The sequence below is a fragment of the Lipotes vexillifer genome, unplaced genomic scaffold (genome assembly GCF_000442215.2).
Source record: "Lipotes vexillifer unplaced genomic scaffold, Lipotes_vexillifer_v1.1 scaffold36, whole genome shotgun sequence".
Taxonomy (NCBI): domain Eukaryota; kingdom Metazoa; phylum Chordata; class Mammalia; order Artiodactyla; family Lipotidae; genus Lipotes; species Lipotes vexillifer.
The window spans coordinates 4364914-4385596 of NW_006792448.1; the positions used below are offsets into that span (position 1 = coordinate 4364914).

Genomic DNA, 20683 nt, shown 5'->3' on the forward strand with positions numbered 1-20683 from the left:
GGAGCACAGGCTCCGGACACGCAGGCTTAGCGGCCATGGCTCACGGGCCCAGCTGCTCTGTGGCATGTGGGATCTTTCCGGACCGGGGCACGAACCCCCGTGTCCCCCATCGCAGGCAGACTCTCAACCACTGCGCCACCAGGGAAGCCCGAAGGTTGTGTTATATTTTGATTAAAATTAGTATGTTAGAATAAAGAATGACAAATGTTTAACATTGAACCTGCTTTAGAGTGACTTTACTTTCATGAGTCCAAGATGAATGTAGCTTAGTACTTTATATTGATGTATTTTAACCATAAAAGTTGCAGAATTCGGCAGACTCTTTATCAGAAGTGCCTGGTTATTGCAGGTTCTTCTGTTATTGGATTTGTTATTGGAATATTATCTTTCTTTTTTTTTTCTTCCCCAGTTCAAAGCAGTATTCAACGGTTTCAAGAGAAGTTTTTTATTTTTGCTCTGACACCTCAACAAGTTAGAGAGATATGCATATCCAGGTAAGAGGAGTTTGGATATTCTCCAGGATGTTGGTGTATTAGTCTGCTAGGCCTGCTGTAACAAAGTACCACAGACTGGGTGGCTTAAACAACAGAAATTTGTCTTCTCACGTTTCAGGAGGCTTGAAGTCCAAGACTAAGGTGTTGACAGATTCGGTTTCTTCTGAGGCCTCCCTCCTTGGCTCGCAGATGGCTGCCTTCTTGCTGTGTGTACTCACATGGCCTTTCCTCTGTGTGCCTGTGTATTCCTGGTGTCTCTTCTTATAAGGACACCAGTCCTAATGGATTAAGGCCCCACCCTTATGACCTCATTTAATCTTAATGACCTCTTTAAAGTCCTCAACTCCACAGACAGTCACACTGGGGGTTAGGGCTTCAGCATATGAATTTTGGGGGAACACAGTTCAGTCCATAACAGTTGGGCCATTTCTCCTTAAGTAAGCATAATACATTTTGACTAAGGTTAGCCAAATATTTAATAAATACTCTGTTAGAAAAAAATTTTAACTTTTGAATAAAACCCCTTTGAATTACTTTTGGCAGTAACTTTTTTTTGATGAAACTTTTATTCTAAATATAGCAACATAAAGAATTTGTGGTAACAGAACAAAGATAGAGTGACCATTAACTTCATCATCCAAACATAGGCATTTTTAGAGTGAAAATGGATATTATTATTAATTTTTTCTGGGATAAGAACGTAAACTGGGACCATTCTGAGCTATATGCTCACCTAGACCAAAAAATTAGCAGAAATATGAAAACAATTATGAAAAATACTCTTAGCTTTTCCATTTCAAAAAATAGGGTAAACTTAAACACATTTATAAAGAGCAAATGAACTAAGAGGAGGAAAGAAAAGGAAATCCGTAGTATATACTTTCCCAGTTAAAAATATAGTCATCCTTGGTGTTAATAATATATTATTTATAAGACTTTAGAAAGATTTAGCATAAGAAAACTGAGACTCCTGGAGGTCACATGATTTTCTGGGAATGTAGAGTTAAAAGTTGGAACAAAGAGTTGAGCAAATTAGAGGTTTTTTGCATCCTTTCAGCTCTTCATTAGGACACTCACTTTCTCTGAGATGTTAATAGGAGTTTTTAAAAAGTAAAGATTCAGCAGTTAAGTTTTGGAAATTCTGTATTCAACGTAGGTACATAAGTTCTTAAAGCCAGACTTTTCAGTCTTTAATATGTTAATGTGTATTGTCAATCTCCCAGGGTGGTGGATCCAAATTTATGGGCCTCTCTCTCTTTTAAACATCCTGACATTTGAAGATGCACTGTTGTTATGTGGAAGATTATGGGACACACACAGCTTTAGATTCTTCCATTAATCACATCACTGCTCTCAACAAAGTCTCAGAATGATTTTATAACTTGACCTGGTAAAATTTGAGCTCCCAAAAAGTAGTGCTTCGATAGTCTGGCTCTCCCACAAAAGGGAAAAAGACAAAGTGTTGAAAAATAAGATTAAAAGAAAAAAAAAGAGACAGTACTAAGGATTAGTCCAAAAGACCCAATATCCAAATATCCAAATAATAGAGGTTTTAGGAAAAGTAGAGAAAATTTAGAGGAGGAAATTATCAAAGAAGTAAAATGAATGTAGCTTGATGCAGTTCATGTCCACCATGGGCAAGACATTGCAGGCAGTTTTTATAAATTGGAAGTACTTTCGATCTTGGGGATAGTAATAAACCAACTAAAAAATTAATAGGATAAATGAAAAATTATATTTTATATCCAAGCCATATCATTATTAGTAAGTTTTGTTTGTTATTCATTGATGATTCCTTGCTTGAGAACATTTACTAAGTGTTTATTAGGTACAAAACACTATTGTATGACATGCCTCTTTTCTACAAGTTGCTTGCAGTCTCGCTAGTGAACTAGCTCATATACATAAAATGATTGTTGGCATTGCAAGAGCCAGCATGAAAAGAGCCAATTCAGTAATGACAAATAGGAGCTGATTTATAGGAGAAGATTACTATTAACGTTGGTGGTCTGGGAAAGCTTCTTTAGGGTGTTGGGTGGGCCTTTAAAGAAGGAGATTATGTACTCAGCATGGAATTGTGAATAATATGTACCATTTGCCTTAAAAAGGTGTGTGTGTGTAATTTGCGTAAGTGTGTAAAATATGTCTGGACAAACATGATACGCTGCTTCTGGAGGAGGTGGCCGTGGTCGGAATTGGGGGAGTCTCTTTATATCCTTTTTTGTATCTTTCTGAAGTTTGAACTATGTGAATGTATTAACTAGTCAAAAAAAATGAATGACTAAAATTTAAATAATTATTTTCAATTAAAAATTTTAATCATGTTCTGCAGATGGTTGGTGGTGATGGTATAATGTGAATGTACTTAAAGCCATAGAACTATACACTTTAAGATGGTTAACATGATAAATTTTATCTTATGAATATTTAACCACAGTAAAAATTAAAAAAAAAATAACCATAAAAGTAAGGCTATTTGTGATCCCACCAGCAAAGAAGACAAAACACACATACACATGTGCATGCAAACTCCAGCCTTTTCAGAGTTGGGTAATCAAATAGTAAAAAATCTCCTTCTTCCTAAGAAGCAGAAGTAACAGTTTGGTACCCATTACCTAGGTTTAATAATTATCAACATTTTGGAATCTGTATGTGACCACTCCTCAACCTTTTCCCTGAAATATTTTAAAGGAAATTGCAGACCGTGTAATTTCACCCAGAAATACCTCAAGATACATCTCTAATTTTTAACGTAATCACACTAAAAAATTAATAATTCTTTAATATAAAAGTGTCTATCCTATATTGAAATTTTCTCAGTTCTTCAGTATTCAGACATGTATTTTGACTTTTATGTCTCCCAAGATTTAAAAAAATCTTTTTACTTTGAAGTAATCTTAGGTTTATAGAAAAGATGTGAAAGTAGTAGATACTACTCTTCAGCCAGTTCCTTTAATATTACCACGTTGCATAATTATAAGTGCAGTTATCAAAACCAAGAAATTAACCTTGGTGTAATACTATTAACTAAACTACAGTCTTTATTCAGGTTTCATCAGTTTTTCTTTTTTTTTTTTTTTAATGGCTCATGGGCCCAGCCGCTCCACGGCATGTGGGATCTTCCCGGACCGGGGCACGAACCCGTGTCCCCTGCATTGGCAGGAGGACTCTCAACCACTGCGCCACCAGGGAAGCCCTCATCAGTTTTTCTGCTAATTAATTTCTGTTCCTGGATCCAATCCAGGATCCCAAATCACATTTAATAGTTGTGTCGTTAGTCTCTTTCAGTCTGTGATGGTTTCTTAGTGTTTTCTTCTCTTTCTTAATTTTTGATATTTTTGTGGAGTGCTGATGAGGTATTTTGTAGAACGTTCCTCAGTTTGGGTTTGTCTGATGTTTTGTCATGATTAGATTGAGATTATGCATTTTTAGCAAGAGTACCTCAAGTTATATGCCCTTCTCAGTGTCTCATAACAGTGCTCCATAATATTGATACATCTTATATTTGGTGATGTTAATTTTGATCACTTGGGTAAGGTACTGTTCACCAGACTTCTGCACTGTAAAGTTGCTGTTTTTTTCCTTTGTTATTAATAAATATCTTGGGGGAGATATTTTGAGACTAGGCACATATTCTGTTTATCTTCAAATTTTTCCCACCAATTTAGCATTCACTCATGGATCTTGCCTTAGTACTTACTTCATCATAAACACTCTTGTGCTCCAATGATGTGATTTTTCTGTTGTTATTATTCTTTTTCACATTGGAGTTATACTTTTGTAAGGAAGAGCTGTCCCTTGCCCCCCCATTTATTTATTCAATTACTTGCTTGTATCTGTGTGGGCCCTGGAGTACTCTGGGTTATAATCCAGTGCTATATAATTCATATTGTTGCTCAAACTGTTCTACCTTTGGCTATTGGCCATTCTTTCAGGTTGGCTCCTTTTGATATGTCTCCACGCATTTCTGAGGACTACTTTACTGCTCCAGGCTCATCTTTTATTTTCTCTGCCCCAGTTCTGGAAGGATAACTTCTCCAGGGAGCTCTGGTTCCGCTCTTACAGTACTTCCTACCACTTTCTTTGGAAAAAAGTGGTTCATTTGACTCTGGATTTGGATAATTGTGTGTCTTGTGGTATCATTTGACTTCTGTCCCTATGGTTCTCAAATTTTGCTGCATATTAGAATCAACTGGGGAGCCTTTAAGACTCCAAATACCCAGATTTCATTCATACCAATTAAATTAGAATCTCTGAGGATGGAACCCAAACAGCAGTTTTTAAAGCTCCCCAGGTGTTTCCAGTGTGCAAATTTGAAAACTGCTGCTGTGCATCCAGCTCCTCCCCTTTGCCTGTAATGGTGGTAAGGTCTAAACCAGAGGCGTGAATACATTCAGGTTTGGGTCTTTTTTTTTTTTTTTCCATTACATCTTATAATGATTGATCAGTGAGTTCAGCTCTGTTCTTGGCTATAGCACCACTCCTTCCATTGGGTACCATTGCCTCTGTAATCATGCTCTCTCAGTTTCTTACACTGACATCTCTTGCATGTTCCCGAAATCAGCGTGTGATTCTCTTCTCACTGCTCTGTGATAGTATCTGTGAATGTGCTTTTTTTTTTATCAACTGGCTTCAAAGAGATTTTTGCTTAGTATATATTTCAGTCTATTGCCTATTTCATTAATGGCATGGGATCTGCCTGGACAGGCCTCCTTGTATTATCCCATACTTCATCTACCACATCCCCTCAGTTTGCTACACTCTGTTGATCCTTCTTTTATGTCTCTTTCAAGATTTAAAACTTGAATTAACTCTACCTTTGAGGGAGTTAGCATGGTCTTTAGAGTAGTATCAATTGGAATGTGAATTCTGGCTCAATCACTTAAGTCTGTATGCCCCTAGGTAAGTTCCTAAAGCCTATTGAATCTTATTTACCCAGCGTGTAAAATTGGAAGAATAATCACCACCTCACTCAATGGTTGGGGGTTGAATGCCATAACTGGCTCTACCTCTGCTTATCCTGGTGAGTAGCATCACCATCTATCCAGTTGCACCATTCCGAAACCTGGGTACCATCCTAGGTCCCCTTATCCTACCTTCCTGTATTTAGTCAGTCACTGAGTCCTATCAGTTTTTATCCCTAAATATCATTCAGTGATATTTATGTTTAAATAACTTTCAAGCCCTCATCTTTTGCCTATACAATTGTAATGACCTCCTAACTCTCCCAGCTGACCAAGTGATCTTTCTAAAGCCCATTCAGTTTTTTCTTTCTTGTGCTTAAAAACCCTGTAGTTTTTTCTTTCTTGGGCTTAAAAACCTTATGAAGTCCATACTCCATTGCTTGACAATTCTCTTCAACATCCTACTCTACTCATCTTCTTTTTTAAAAATTTAATTTTTTAAATTGAAGTATAGTTGATTTACAGTATTGCATCAGTTTCAGGGGGAGGTGCAGCTAAGTTATTCAGATATATATGTATCTTTTTTTTTTTTTTTTTTTTTTGCTGTACGCGGGCCTCTCACTGTTGTGGCCTCTCCCGTTGTGGAGCACAGGCTCTGGACGCACAGGCTCAGCGGCCACGGCTCACGGGCCCAGCTGCACCGGGGCACGAACCCGTGTCCCCTGCATTGGCAGACGGACTCTCAACCATTGCACCACCAGGGAAGCCCTATATGTATCTTTTATAGATCCTTTTCCATTATAGGTTGTTACAAGATATTGAATATAGTTCCATGTGCTATACTGTAAATACTTATTATCTATTTTATATATATGGTGGTATCTTTTAATCCCATACTCTTAATTTATCCCTACCCCTAGCCCTCTTTCGTAACCATAAGTCTGTTTTCTGTGTCTGTGAGTTTGTTTTCTGTTTTGTAAATAAGTTCATTTGTGTTATTTTTTTTAGATTCCACATATAAGTGGTATATAATATTTGTCTTTCTCTGTCTGACTTACTTCACTTAGTATGATAATCTCTTGGTCCACCCATGTGGCTGAAAATGACAATATTTTATTCTTTTTTTATCGCTGAGTAATATTCCATTGTGTTTGTGTGTGTGTGTGTGTGTGTCTATGTGTATCTGTATCTTCTTTATCCATTCATCTGTTGATGGACACTTAGGTTGCTTCCGTGTCTTGACTATTGTAGTGCTGCTGTGAACGTTGGGGTGCATGTATCTTTTTGAATTAAGAGTGTTTGTCTCCTGGATATATGCCTGGGAGTGGGATTGCTGGATCATATGGTAACTCTAGTTTTTTAGGGAACCTCCACACTGTACTCCATAGTGGCTGCACCAATTTGCATTCCCACCAACAGTGTAGCAGGGTTCCTTTTCCTCCACACCTCCTCCAGCATTTATTATTTGTAGACTTTTTGATGATAACCCTTAGGACTCATGTGAGGTGATACCTCATTGTAGTTTTTTTTTAGTTTTTTTAAATTTTTGTTGCGATACGCAGGCCTCTCAGTGTTGTGGCCTCTCCCGTTGTGGAGCACAGGCTCTGGGCACGCAGGCTTAGTGGCCATGGCTCACGGGCCCAGCCGCTCCGCGGCATGTGGGATCTTCCCAGACCGGGTCACGAACCCGCGTCCCCTGCATCGGCAGGCGGACTCTCAACCACTGCGCCACCAGGGAAGCCTCCTCATTGTAGTTTTGACGTACATTTCTCTGATGATTAACAATGTTGTTGGCCATCTGCATTTCCTTTTTGGAAAAATGTCGGTTCAGTTCTGTTCATTTTTTAATCGGGTTTTTTTTTTGATGTTGAGTTGTATGAGCTGTTTATAAATGTTGGATATTGATTCCTTATCCGTCATATCATCTGCAAATATTTTCTGCCATTCCGTACATTGTCTTTTTGTTTTGTGGATGGTTTACTTTACTTTGTAAAAGCTTTTATATTTGATTAGGTCCCATTTGTTTATTTTTCCTTCCTTTTCCACGTTAAGGAAGTTTTCAGCTATTATGTCTTCAAATATGTTCTCAGGCCCTTTCTCTTTCTCTTCTCCTTTTGGGGGCCCCTATAATGTGAACTATTAGTGAGTTTTGATGTCCCAGAGGTCTCTTAAACTATCCTCACTTCTTTTCACTCTTTTTTCTTTTTTCTGTTCAGTGGCAGTGACTTCTGTCTTCCAGCCCACTGATCCATTCCTCTGTATCATTTAGTCTGTTGTTGATTCCTTCTAGTATATTTTTCATTTCAGTTATTGTATTCTTCATCTCTGGTTGTTCGTTGTATTTTCTAACTCTGTTAAAAGCTTCTGACTTCTCACCCTGTGCATCCATTCTTCTCCCAAATTCTTTGATCATCTTACGATCATTACTCTTTCTTGGGTAGATTGCCTATCTGTGCTTCACTTAGTTTTTCTTCTGGAGTTTTATCTCGTTCCTTCATCTGTAAAATGTTCCCCTGCCACCTCATTTTGTCTAAGTTGCTCTTTGTATTTTTATGTATGTGGTAGGTTAGTTTTGTTTCTCGACTTTGGAGAAGTGACCTCTGTAGGATCTACTAAACTTTTTTTAATCATCTCATCTCCTATCACTCTTTTTTAACAGCCTATACTCTAGCTAGACTTTCATAGCTGTGCATCTTTGCATATCCTCTTCCTCCTTACTCTGCTTGGCAAACCTGAGTCATGTTTTAAGGGCCAGTTCAAGTCTTCCCTCTTCTGTGATGCCTTTTCACATTTCCCCAAATTCATCATTTGTCTCTCTCTGTACTACTCTCATGTACTTATTTTCTATTAAAGCATTTATTTGACTACTTGGTTTCACTAAGAAGTTTGTAAATTCAACATCTCTTACTCATTTTTATATTTTCACAGCCTGTCACAGTGCCTGGCATATAGTAAATGCCTTTATATCTGATAAATGAGTTCAACATGTGAAAGTTCCTAGAGCAGTGACTGGCAGAAAATGAATGTCAGAAGATGCTTTGTCATTACTCGTCACGTTTGTGAAGATCTGTAACACATTACATTTCCCAGTTTGTGTTAATTTCCCTTACTGGAATAAAGTATAAATCCTTAGTGAACCATTCAAAACCCTTTATAACATTCTCCCATTTATCTTTCTAGGTTCGTCTTTTGTCTTTTCTCTTTTTAAAAATTATGTTCCCAACCTAACAAGTTTCTGTGATGTATCTCTGGTTGATACTCACCTTTCCTTCTGTTGAGAATCACCCTACTAGTGAAGCCACTGTTACTGATGGAAGTGTGTCTCTCTACGTGGAAATAGAACCACTGCTGTACAAACCCTGTTTTCTAATTTGTTTGGACTGAGTGTGGTAACTGCCTTGAACTTGCAAGACAAAATTGAATTTCCCTCTTTTCTGTAACACTTATTTTTCATAATGTACTGTAACACTTACCACATAATATTTTAGTTGTATATATTTGTTACTTACTAGCATATGAGACCTTTGAGAGCAAATATTATGTCTTATTTATCTTTGATGCTCCAGCACCCAGACTTTGCGGTGTTTCTTGATTTTAATGAGCAGAATGATATGAGTTACTCTCAAGAGGTCAGTGTTGTCTAGGATATTTTGAATAGGCATTTGAGAAATGTGGAAGCTACTACTGGCCAGAGAAACAGTTAACAATAATAGCAGCCAGCTGCTCACACTTGTTGAGCACTTCTTATATCCAGGCCCTTAACACGTTTGTCACAACATCTTCATGAAGTAGATGCAGTAATTTTCCATCTTTAACAGGTGTAACTGAGGCACAGAAAGGTTAGGTAATTTGCCCAGGGTCATACAGTTTGGGACTGTAGAACTCAGGCTGATCACTACTGTGCTTTACTGCCTTCCAGGGAACATAGAGAATTGGAAGCAGTAAGAAGCAAGTTGGAACAAGATGGAGGGCTATATGTACTCTCAAGACAGGACTAATCTCTAATGATCTTCTCTCTGACACAGTCCAGGATTTATGATAATGGCTAAGGAGAAGATTTCTTAAACTGTAAAGTGAATACATGTCACTTTGGGAATCTTACTAAAATTCAGATTCTAATTCTGTAGTTTTGGAGTGGAGCCTGAGATTCTGTATTTCTAACTAAGAAGCTCCCAAGCAGTTACAATGCTGCTTCACTGTGGACTCCATTTTGAGTGGCAAGTGCTTAGGAGGTTCCATTCCAGAGATATTTCACATGGGACTCTGTTAGGTTCTCATCTAGAAATTCCAAGAGATTCTGTTTCCTTATTCGGGTACATAGTTATGAAGTTGCTGTGGTATAGAGGTTCTGAGACTCTAGACACCAGTCCTCTATCCTAGTTCTTTATTAGAATCACCCGAGTAGTTGTAAAACCTACTAATGCTCAGACTGTGCTTCAGAACCAATAAGAATATCTGATGAGTGGGCCTGTATATTAAAACAAAATTTGCAAGTGATTAGAATGCTCAGCCAAGGCTTCAGAACCACTGTAAGTAAACAAATTAATTTATTAAACTCTTTTAGAACCATGCTCCTTTTCCTGTTAACCAAGTCTGTTGTCTGTTGAAATAAAAATTATATTTTTATAATGACACAAATAAAAATTATATTTTTATAATGACAATGATCCTGGATTGGATCCAGGAACAGAAATTAATTAGCAGAAAAACTGATGAGGGCTTCCCTGGTGGCGCAGTGGTTGAGAATCTGCCTGCCAATGCAGGGGATACAGGTTCGGGCCCTGGTCTGGGAAGATCCCACATGCCATGGAGCAACTGGGCCCGTGAGCCACAATTACTGAGCCTGCGCGTCTGGAGCCTGTGCTCCGCAACAACAGAGGCCGCGATAGTGAGAGGCCTGCGCACCGCGATGAAGAGTGACCCCCACTTGCCACAACTAGAGAAAGACCTCGCACAGAAACGAAGACCCAACACAGCCATAAATAAATAAATAAATAAATATGTTGTGTATAAAAAAAAAAAAAAGAATCTCCCTCCCGGGCTGCAGGGGGCTCAGTGTCCACATGCCCTCAAAAAACAGGCCTTTGATCCCTCCAGTGATCAAGGAACCCAGTGGAGAGAAAAAAAAAAAAAAAAAAAAAAAAATTATATTGCGAAAGTTCCCATGAATTGAAAATACTTTAAAATTGCCATAAAGACAAGACTAAATGTTAAGCAAATGAGGGCTTTCATCACTACAGTGTTTTTTTTTTGTTTTTTTGTTTTTCTTTTTTTTGCGGTACGCGGGCCTCTCACTGTTGTGGCCTCTCCCATTGCGGAGCACAGGCTCCGGACGCGCAGGGCCAGCGGCCGTGGCTCACGGGCCCAGCCACTCCGTGGCATGTGGGATCTTCCCGGACCAGGGCACAAACCCGCGTCCCCTGCATTGGCAGGCAGACAACCACTGCACCACCAGGGAAGCCCCCACTACAGTGTTTTAATTAAGCCTTGTGCTATTGGTAAGGTAGTGTTCATTTTTTAAGGACTAAGAGTAAAAATACCAATAATGCTTTTTTCTGTTGAGAATGTTTCTGTGAATTCTAGTTGTGTTTTCTTAACCCAATTTTTTTCTCTTTCCAACAGGGATTTTTTGCCAGGTGGTAGGAGAGATTATACAGTCCAAGTTCAGTTGAGGTGAGTTTGAAATTTTCTTGTTACTTTAATTTTATACTTGTAACTATATGTATATAGTCCTGAATTTGTAAATACATAAGCATGTTTGAGTACACTATTTAAGAGTATTTCTTTTTTTTCTTTAATGCAGACTTTGCCTGGCAGAGACGAGTTGCCCTCAAGAAGATAACTATCCCAATAGTCTCTGTATAAAAGTAAATGGGAAGCTGTTTCCTTTGCCTGTAAGTTGCTTTTTATTCACAGGCTTTTTGTATGTAAGTTTATTATAAATATTAACAAGGCCTAGAAATAGTGATCACTTAGTACCAATGAACAGTCCCAGCATTAAATACTGTTTTCCGCTAGAGAGCTTCATGGCTCCTTGGGGAAGTGGCTGATTCCAGGTTTGGGGGAGATGGAAAAGATGAGCTTGAAGCATCTTGTGCCAGGAAGCGAGGAAGCTGTGAAAGACTCTTAAGATCATATCAAATGGCATAGTAGCAGGGCAGTAGACCTGCATATGAAGGGCAACATGTTGTAGTGGATGTCTGAACGAGCTGGGCCTCAGCCATGGATGAGATGATGAAAGTTAGAGGCTGCTGAGGGCGACTGGACATGGAGATTAAGGATTCTGAGCTTGAGCCTTGATGGTGCACACTTGGGGGATGGATGCAGTGGTATTTGATCGACAACCTGTTGTTTAAGCAGTGAAGTAGGTATATGGGCTTCAGCACCTGGGAGATACACACACTCTCTCTCTCTCTCAGTGTGTATAGCCTGCTTCTGACCTGGTAGATAGCTCCAGACTCTTCAAATCCTGTTAGTCAAATCTTAACATAACAATTAATTGTTGAACAGGACTATGTATCTGTCTCCACTGAGGTTTGGACTAAGTTACTAATTTGGTACAGCTGTGTGGAAGTAAAGCCTTAATCACAGTAGTAGTAGAGCATGGCCTGTTTTTCAAGCCCTACACTGTGGATATGTATCTTAACTGAAGAAGTGCTATGAGAACAGTGATTCCACCATTATGTTAAGCTGCCGTTTCAGCAAAGCAGATACCATGTGACTGTTGAGATAAGAGATGGGGCAGCTGTTTAGCATCCCTGCTGGGCACAAGACTTGTCTCTGGAATAAGTATATGCACAACAGCTGTGAGCAGGCTGTACCAGGGCCAAGTGGTTGTAGTTGAAGCCCAAAGTGAAGATAGATGGTCCATGGCCAAGGCTGACCCTGCCAGTCAAAGATGTGACTATATTGTCACGAGTCTCATTTCTCTCATACGTAGCCTGTGGATTTAGAGACCTGAGAAACAACGTGTTTCATGCATTTTATAGGGCTTGAGCAATACTGCATGACTGCCTACTGTTTCTGAAAGATGTCTGTGAGGCTGAAATCATGAGAGAGAGTTTTCTGGGGATGAAAGGGGAAATTTCAGAGGCTGAGCAGATATGGTGGGGAGGAATGCTTACATGGCCTTGTGCATGTTCAAACCCCGGTGGGACATTTTGTCTCTTGGGTTTCTGGCTATAAGCAACAACAGATCTCAGGAGCTGTCTTTTATCTGGATGGATCATATAACGATCTAATCCAAGGGAAGAAGCAGCCTTACTAGGAGCTGAAGGATGCCACTGGGTGGCCAGATGTGCAGCAAAGGAAACCTGGGATTTTGGAATGATAGCACATTTTCCATTGCTTTTCATATCCAATTTTCTTTGTCCAGGATGGGCTAAGATTTCCTTTGACCTTTGACTTTTATTGCTATTTAACTCTCTCATTCTCTTTAGAAATATCTAATTATGATGATCTTCTTGGTGTCTATAGACCCACCTTGAAGATCTATCCAGTATTATATGTGCCAGTGCTGGGGGGTCGTGTCTGAAATGTGTGAGGCTCTACCTAAACTCTGGCATTGCTTCAGAAAATATGATAGTGACAGGTGTGTATACACACGTTCCACACAATTTTCTAGGTGGACCAGTATTTTTGCTATAATATTTTCATCCATGAGATCTGCAGCACCACTATGGATAGTTTTTCTCTTTGTCTTCTATTCCTCTGCTCAGACAGTTCTCAATGATTTTCAAAGTCTTGTTTCATTCTTCCAGGACTTTTGAGAGAGAAGAAATTAGGCAGTTGAGCACTTCCTCTGGGACATTGTTACTCAGTCACTGCTGCTTTCTTACCAAAAGCACTAACTAACCGTTGAGTACTTATACTAGGCTGTTTGTGAACACATCAGCTACTACGTGAAACACCCTTTGTCTGATGAGTCTTGCACTCACCTCTGGAGCCAGAGTCCTCCGGTGGCTCCAGGAGCACTTGTGGGTGAGGTGAAGAAAGGTGAGCATTAGGACAAAGGATTTCAAAACAGATTTCACAAACAGAAGGCAATGGGGTGATGGTGGGGGCAGGGGTGAGCTTGCCTGACCCTAATAGGGCCATCCCAAAGACCAGATGCCAGTCTTTCCCAGGTTTTTCATCTTCAGCCCTGTGAACTCCTATGGAACAGTTGGCATAAATTTACATGCAACTGATGAAAAACTGCTGAGACCTCCCCTTGATCCACAATTGCTGTTGTTTGGGATAATGTAATATGGAGCCTTTACTAACATGAAGCAGATTTATGAGAATCATGTGAGTGTACTGCTGCCTAAGAAGAAGTGAGCTCTCCACCACCATGGAGATCTTCAGGGACTTTGTTCCAATTGTAAGAAGCATCAACAGGCCACAAAGAAATTCGACATGTGGTCCTTGCCCATGGTCCTGGTTTATCATACAACAGATCCTGGAGGAGTAAGTCATGGGATTTCCCATTAGAGCTCTGAATAAATTCGAATTTGTGTCTGGGAACAAGTGTCTATGTGTATGACCTTATTGCCGTATGCAGTCATTATGGATCCATGATGAACAAAGAGTAAACTGAATGGGAAATGGTGTTACCTTGATAATAGCAGTGTGTCCCTGGATTCTTAAGGGTCAAATAGTGATGAAAGCAGTTGATGTGCTGTTTTACCCACATCAAGGTGCTGAGTTTTATAAGACATCTTTATCCCTTGATTTTTCCAGTCCCTTGATACAGGGATGACAGTAAGCAGTTCATAGCAGGACTTGTAGAACAATAAGTGCAGAGTGGACAGACACAAGTGAAACTGCCTCTGAGAATCTTCCCACACCTCCACCTTTGACTCAAGCACTGCAAGCGTACACACTGACAGCCAAATGAGAAAATTACATGCTTTTAAGGGTAGAAGAGAGAAAAATTCTTTGCTTGGAGAGTTATTTTGAGAGGCTGAATTATTTTTCCTTTTAAACAGATTTTGAGAAATTTATGTAAACCTGTGGGGCTGTAAGGTTGGGGTGTGGAGGTGGGTTGACATGGGGTAGTATTTCTTGGAAAGATTCCAAAGAGTAGAGAGAATGTGTGCTTACAGTTTAGCTGAAAAAGATCTCCTAAGTATTTCCTCTTGGTGCAGCAGGAGACTTATTAGTACTAGTGCCATTATCTCAATGTATTCTCTGAGTTTGTGGATCTCTTTTTGCTGATATATTATTTTTTTCCTGCATATATTAGTTACACCGACGGTCTGCCTCACAGTAAATCTGGCCTGAAGTAAAGTCAATATATTCTTCTTTTGAAACACACACACACACCAATTTGAAGAGATTCCCTTGGCCTAAGATGGGATAATATTGGCATCTAAAAAAAAATACTTAAATGGACTCAAAATTATCAAATATATAAATGAGTTTATAATTATGCTAAAATAAACCTTTGGAGGTTACATCAACTCATTACTCTAAAAACTGGTTAAGGGAGGGAATCATTGATTTCAGAGTAACCAAATGTTAATGTGGTCAAGTTCTTTATGGAAAGATTTCAACTAATATAAGCAAAAGGAAGAATGGATTTAAAAACTTTGTAATCCTTAATCATATAATGGATCTAGGTAACCATCATCAATGGATACTAAAACCATTAGGTCAAAGCTGGATGCGGAACTTTATAGTGGAAGGATCAGGCCTACATCAGCTGAACTGATCAACCTTTATATCACTGAAAATGGGACAAACAGACATTCTGTGCCTCATGATGTGGTACAATAGGAAGAACGTAACATTCCTTACGTAGTTTTTGTGCCTGAAAATTTGAACCTGAGTTTGGTCAAGCCTGTACAACTAATTACCAGCTTAAAACATGGGAGTATCACACTTTCATACTGTGAGGAAGCAGTCTGTCTAATACAGAAGAAGAGGTCATTCTTCAGGTCAGAAGCCCTGGGGTCTCCAACGACAGCATTGGAAAAGGAGTAGACTTGGAGGCAGGGGGTGGGAGAGAATAAAAATTATTCTTTAATATAGAATAAAGGAGACTTCAGAAACAACTGAGCACACTGTGAGGGTCAAGTTTGGATTCCGATTCAAACTGTAAAAGGACATCATATATACCAAACTATGTATGGATAAAGTAATGTGTCTGGGATACCTTATATAATAATCTGAGATGGGGGTAAAGACTGCTTATAAGTAAATTATTGAATTGGATGATAGGTATATGGGAATTTGTTATACTTTTTTCTCTATTTTTCTATAGGTTTGAAAGTTTCAGTAATAAAAAGATAAAAGACATCTCTGAGGCGGTTGAGAAATTGGAATATAAAGTAGATATTAGATAATTTTTTTAAGTTATGGTTAAATTAAGGCCGTGATACTGTTTTTTTTTTTTAAGGTCTTCTAAAGATGCATATAAAAGTATGGGTCAAATGGCATGTCTAGAACTTGCATTTAAATACTCGGGCAAAAATAAATGTGTGTATATGTGGGGTATGTATTTTGGGAGGGGCGTATGTATTTTGGGGTGGGCTAGGGTTGGGCCAGAGGATAATAAAACAAGATTGGCAACATGTTGGTTTTTGAAGTGGTTTGGTGGGTACTTTACTGTTCTTTCTACTCTTGTGTATGTTTGAAAATTTTTATAATAACAAAGTAAAATAGTAAATATGTTGGTAGTATTAAAGTAGTAATGGTAATTAGAAAATTAGGGGGAAAATGTTAAAGGAGCAACACTGTCATCTTTTGTCAGAATTACAAGTAGATGGGATGTTTTCAGAGCATGGAACCGAAAAGGTTCTTTAGGTATATCTTTTATTGAAGTGTTAGGTTGAGACTGATGAAGAAATCTTTCAGTGGCTCTCCAGCAGCCTTTATTTAGAAAGCTTTAGATTGACTCCAAAGGTCTCCTGTCAGATGAACTTAATTTTATTTTTGCTTTAGTATGGAAAATTGTTAGAAATATGTGAAGGCTCAGCTTTTATGGTTGACCCTTGAACAACATGGGTTTGAACTGCTCGGGTCCAAATACCGCGTTATTTTCAGTAGTGAATACTACAGTATTGCATGTGCCTCAGGTACAGAGGAACTGAATATTCAGAGGGCTGACTGTAAGTTATACTTGGATTTTCAACTGTGTGGTTGGGTGAGTGCCCCAGCCCCCGAGTTGTTTAAGGGTCAACTGTATATCCTGTTCTCAATAATCAGGTAACTGATGGTTGACTGGAGGTGATACTGTTGGTCAGAGGGAGAATATAAGTATACAGATAACTCAGAATTACCAATGAAATTAAACTAGGCATGTGGGGTAGAGAATAGATTTAAAATATTTCGGTGAATAATACTAGTACCATATTTGGTTTTGAATTTGCTAACACCTCATTCTTATATGCTCGTTTATTCTCTTCCCTTCTGTTGCTCTCTTCTGTCAAATTAACTAACAACATTGTTGCTGGGTGTCTCAAATTCCAATTTACAGAGTTTACTGTCTGTCTAGTTCATGAGTTTTTGTCATTTTGGCACACCCTGTGCCATTATTTTTATTTGGTTAACGTACTAGTGGACATACCAGAAGACAGAATTGTCTTTCAGGCCCAAAACAGGCAGAACAAAGGTTTCATTCACAATTACCCAGATATTGGTGTTGATATTCCTTGTGTGTATGGCTCATTGAACCAATTTCCTAGTCTTTATAAGAGGACTTTCTTACGAGTTTGCTTCTTTTATTTCACTTGAACAACTTTAGCTGGGCATAATCCTCCTCTACACACACACACACACACACGCACACACAATTTCCCTTTTCCATAGTTATTTACGTTCTTCTCTTTGTCTTCTAGTCCTCTGCTCAGACAGTTCTCAATGATTTTCAAAGTCTTGTTGCACGTTGTAGATTACAAGTTATCATGGGAATTCACACTTAATAATTACTATCCGGGCTTCCCTGGTGGTGCAGTGGTTGAGAGTCTGCCTGCCGATGCAGGGGACACGGGTTCGTGCCCCGGTCTGGGAAGATCCCACATGCCGCGGAGCGGCTGCACCCGTGAGCCATGGCTGCTGAGCCTGCGCGTCCGGAGCCTGTGCCCCGCAACGGGAGAGGCCACGACAATGAGAGGCCCGCGTACTGCAAAAAATTAAAAAATAAAAAATAAATTAAAAAATTACTATCCTACCTCCTACAAGGCAGCGAAAAGTGTTCCCTAGTGTGATAGACTGTTTTCCTAGGCTCTGCTGTGTGATACCACCAAAACTGTATCTCATTGTTACCAAGGTGCATATTTTTGACATCTTTAAAATCTAGAGGTGTCTTAACAGTTTCTGACGATCAGGTGGCAGCTGTAATGTATTGTTGTTGCCTGCACTTGTACAGCCCTGATGTTATTATTCCCATGGCATGACTGGTTAACTGCCCTTTATCGGTTTTTCAGTCAACAAATGAGAACATTTCGAGGAAGGTTCGTGAATCCTGGCTGTTTGAAATTTTTGTTCTCTTAATATCCAGGGTGTGTCAGCATTAACACTTGCAGTTAGTCTAAGGGTGTCAGTGACTTGCAAGGAAATCTGAGAGAGATTTGTGGAGTAGAATATATATATATATTTTTTTTTTTGCGGTACATGGGCCTCTCACTGTTGTGGCCTCTCCCGTTGCGGAGTACAGGCTCCGGACATGCAGGCTCAGCAGCCATGGCTCACGGGCCCAGCCGCTCCGCGGCATGTGGGATCTTCCCAGTCCGGGGCATGAACCCGTGTCCCCTGCATCGGCAGGTGGACTCTCAACCACTGTGCCACCACGGAAGCCCAGAATATAATTTTAAGAAGTATTTTTATCTCGAGCTCTTGGTGGCATATAGGAGAGTATCATGTGGAAAACATGCATTGATGACAGTGAAAAAACGATTCAAGAGATTCTTCTGTATATCCTAAAGGAATATGTTAGCCAGTTCATTTTGCTTATGTTTTCTTGATATGTATGTAGGAAAAAAAAGTACATTAGGTTGTATCACTAACTTACTGTTTTTTCCTTCTCAGTGGTACATAAATTACATCATTGGCATCTTAGGTTCAGTGAAATATGGTGTGTGCTTTTCAATACGTAGATGTTTTCTCAGTTAAGAAATTTTAATTTTCTCAAAAATGTATTGGTTTTGAAAATCAGAAACTGAAAAGTCCTGTGGTAATTGAGAATTGGATGTACTGTGAAATCAAAAGTGAGACTGTTTACTATTTAAAACAAATACTTAATGACTAGAAAAAATAGAAAAATATATAAGTAGCGATTTTATTATAGCCATCAAGCTAATTCAATGCCAATTGAAATATTGGTTATTCTTTTTTGTTAACGTGACCTGGTTTTAAAGATGGCAATCCTTGTTCTACTCGGAGAGAAGAAAGTGGAGAGTTTTTTTTTTATCACTCAGAAGATTTTAATAATTCCTTTCAAATTCACTGATTTGCTTTTTTTAAAAAATTTCCAGAGTTTGTTTTCCCTCTCTCACCCCTAGTATTTGAATGAATGAGAGCTCCTAAGATGAATCATTGTAAAGAGGTGCAACTTTATTGTTTAAAAAAAGGAAAAAAATTCATAGTCAATATGGCAAGATCTCAGCATCTTTAATTTTAATGGAACATGGATTTTTTGTTTTATTTTTCTGGATTTGTGAAATATTTTGTAACATTTTTAAGAGGTCATTTTCCTCTTTTGGATTGGTGACCTTAGGGTGAGGACTATGTGATTTCCAGGATAAAATAAAAGTAATTAAGTGTGACTGAAATTAGGCAAGATACTGTACTCATCTTGGAGAAAATGTTTGCTCCTCTACGGAGTATTTAAAATTATTTTTCTTTCTTGGTTATAGGGCTATGCACCACCACCTAAAAATGGGATTGAGCAGAAGCGCCCTGGACGCCCTTTGAATATTACATCTTTAGTTAGATTATCCTCAGCTGTGCCAAACCAGATTTCCATTTCTTGGGCGTCAGAAATTGGAAAGGTAAAGATTCTTTTCTCTGGGTAGTATGAAAGTGTTCCCACGAGGTGTTGATTTACTTTGTTTTTTTTCTTAGGCTACTAGCTCCAGCTCATTCAGTTTTCTGTTTGTAACCCCAAAAAGTAGTAATTTTCAGTTCAGGGTAGAGATGTAGAAATTTTCAAGGTTTAAAACTTCAAGGTTTCCTGAGTATCATCTCTTTATTTTCTTAGAAAGGAAATAAGTATCATTACAGTATTTCTTAAGTTAATGGTTAATCACAATTGTGTTTATGTGTGTGTAAGTAGTATTTTAAGAAACTGGGAATTTGGGGTAATTTTTGAAGAGGAACAAAGAAAGCTTTCTCAGGCTTTGGAGAAGATTAACATTTGGTTAAATGTACTCCTGTTGTGATTAGAAATAATCTGTTCCAGCCTTTATATGAACAGCTGATACTTCAAATAACATGTGGGCATCCATATGAAAATATTTACTTACATTTATATTATTTCCTCTGTATTTTTAGGTTGATGACCTGGGTTTCTGCTGATGCTTAGTCTCAAAATGCGTTTTGTCAATTATGAGATACTGATTAATACAACAAGGGATTTCCATTTTAGAACTGCTTGTTTATATAACTGAAATAATAGAATAGCAAGAGATTTCAGTTAACTTATGAATTATGAACATCAGCTTTAATGTTGCTGTTTCATAGAAATAAAGGATAGTATTCCTATTTGTGGATGGAGAAGTTGAGTCATGTTTGTAGCCAGAATCATTTGGTTTTATCACCAAGGTAATTGCAGAGCTGGATATAAAGCATATTTTTGTATTGACTGTACAGACATTAGGATCTCTAATGATTGTTCTCTTGAGCTCTCATTTCTGGATTTTTACTCTAACGTTTTTATCATAAGACACTGATCCCTAATATTTTTTATTTGTGTGAACTGAATGTACAGCGGTAAAGCACTGGATAAGGATTTGGGAAATCTTGGCTTAGTCCCAAGTTGGCAAATTGTTTGATTTTGGCCAAATTGCTTAATTCCCTGAGGCCTGCTTACTATAAAGAATAAATAAAATCTTGAGAATGGGTGTTATATGCAAATATAAGGGACATTGTTAACTGAGCAAGTATTAATGCTTTAAAGCTTAGTGAGAGGAATTTGAACAGAAGAGTAGTATATCTTTTTGAAATGATTATGAACTTACAGATTTTTTGAGTAAAAGATTGCAGACATTGAAAGCCTGACAGGTGTGGGGGTTTTTTGCCACATAATGGGAATAATATTATTTCCTTGTAATTATAATGATTAATTGACTTAAATTTGCACAC

At 38.5% G+C, this 20683-nt stretch overlaps 1 protein-coding gene across 3 annotated transcripts in view; it reads left to right on the top strand.

The window, feature by feature from the left end:
* PIAS2 (protein inhibitor of activated STAT 2) overlaps positions 1-20683 on the top strand; it is a 102718-nt gene that overhangs the window by 39521 nt on the left and 42514 nt on the right. For all 3 annotated transcript variants that reach the window (XM_007465613.1, XM_007465611.1, XM_007465612.1), the window contains 4 exons: positions 410-494; positions 11021-11071; positions 11202-11292; positions 19237-19371. In XM_007465613.1, the coding sequence (XP_007465675.1) occupies positions 410-494; positions 11021-11071; positions 11202-11292; positions 19237-19371 (362 nt within the window). The remainder of the gene's footprint in view (positions 1-409; positions 495-11020; positions 11072-11201; positions 11293-19236; positions 19372-20683) is intronic.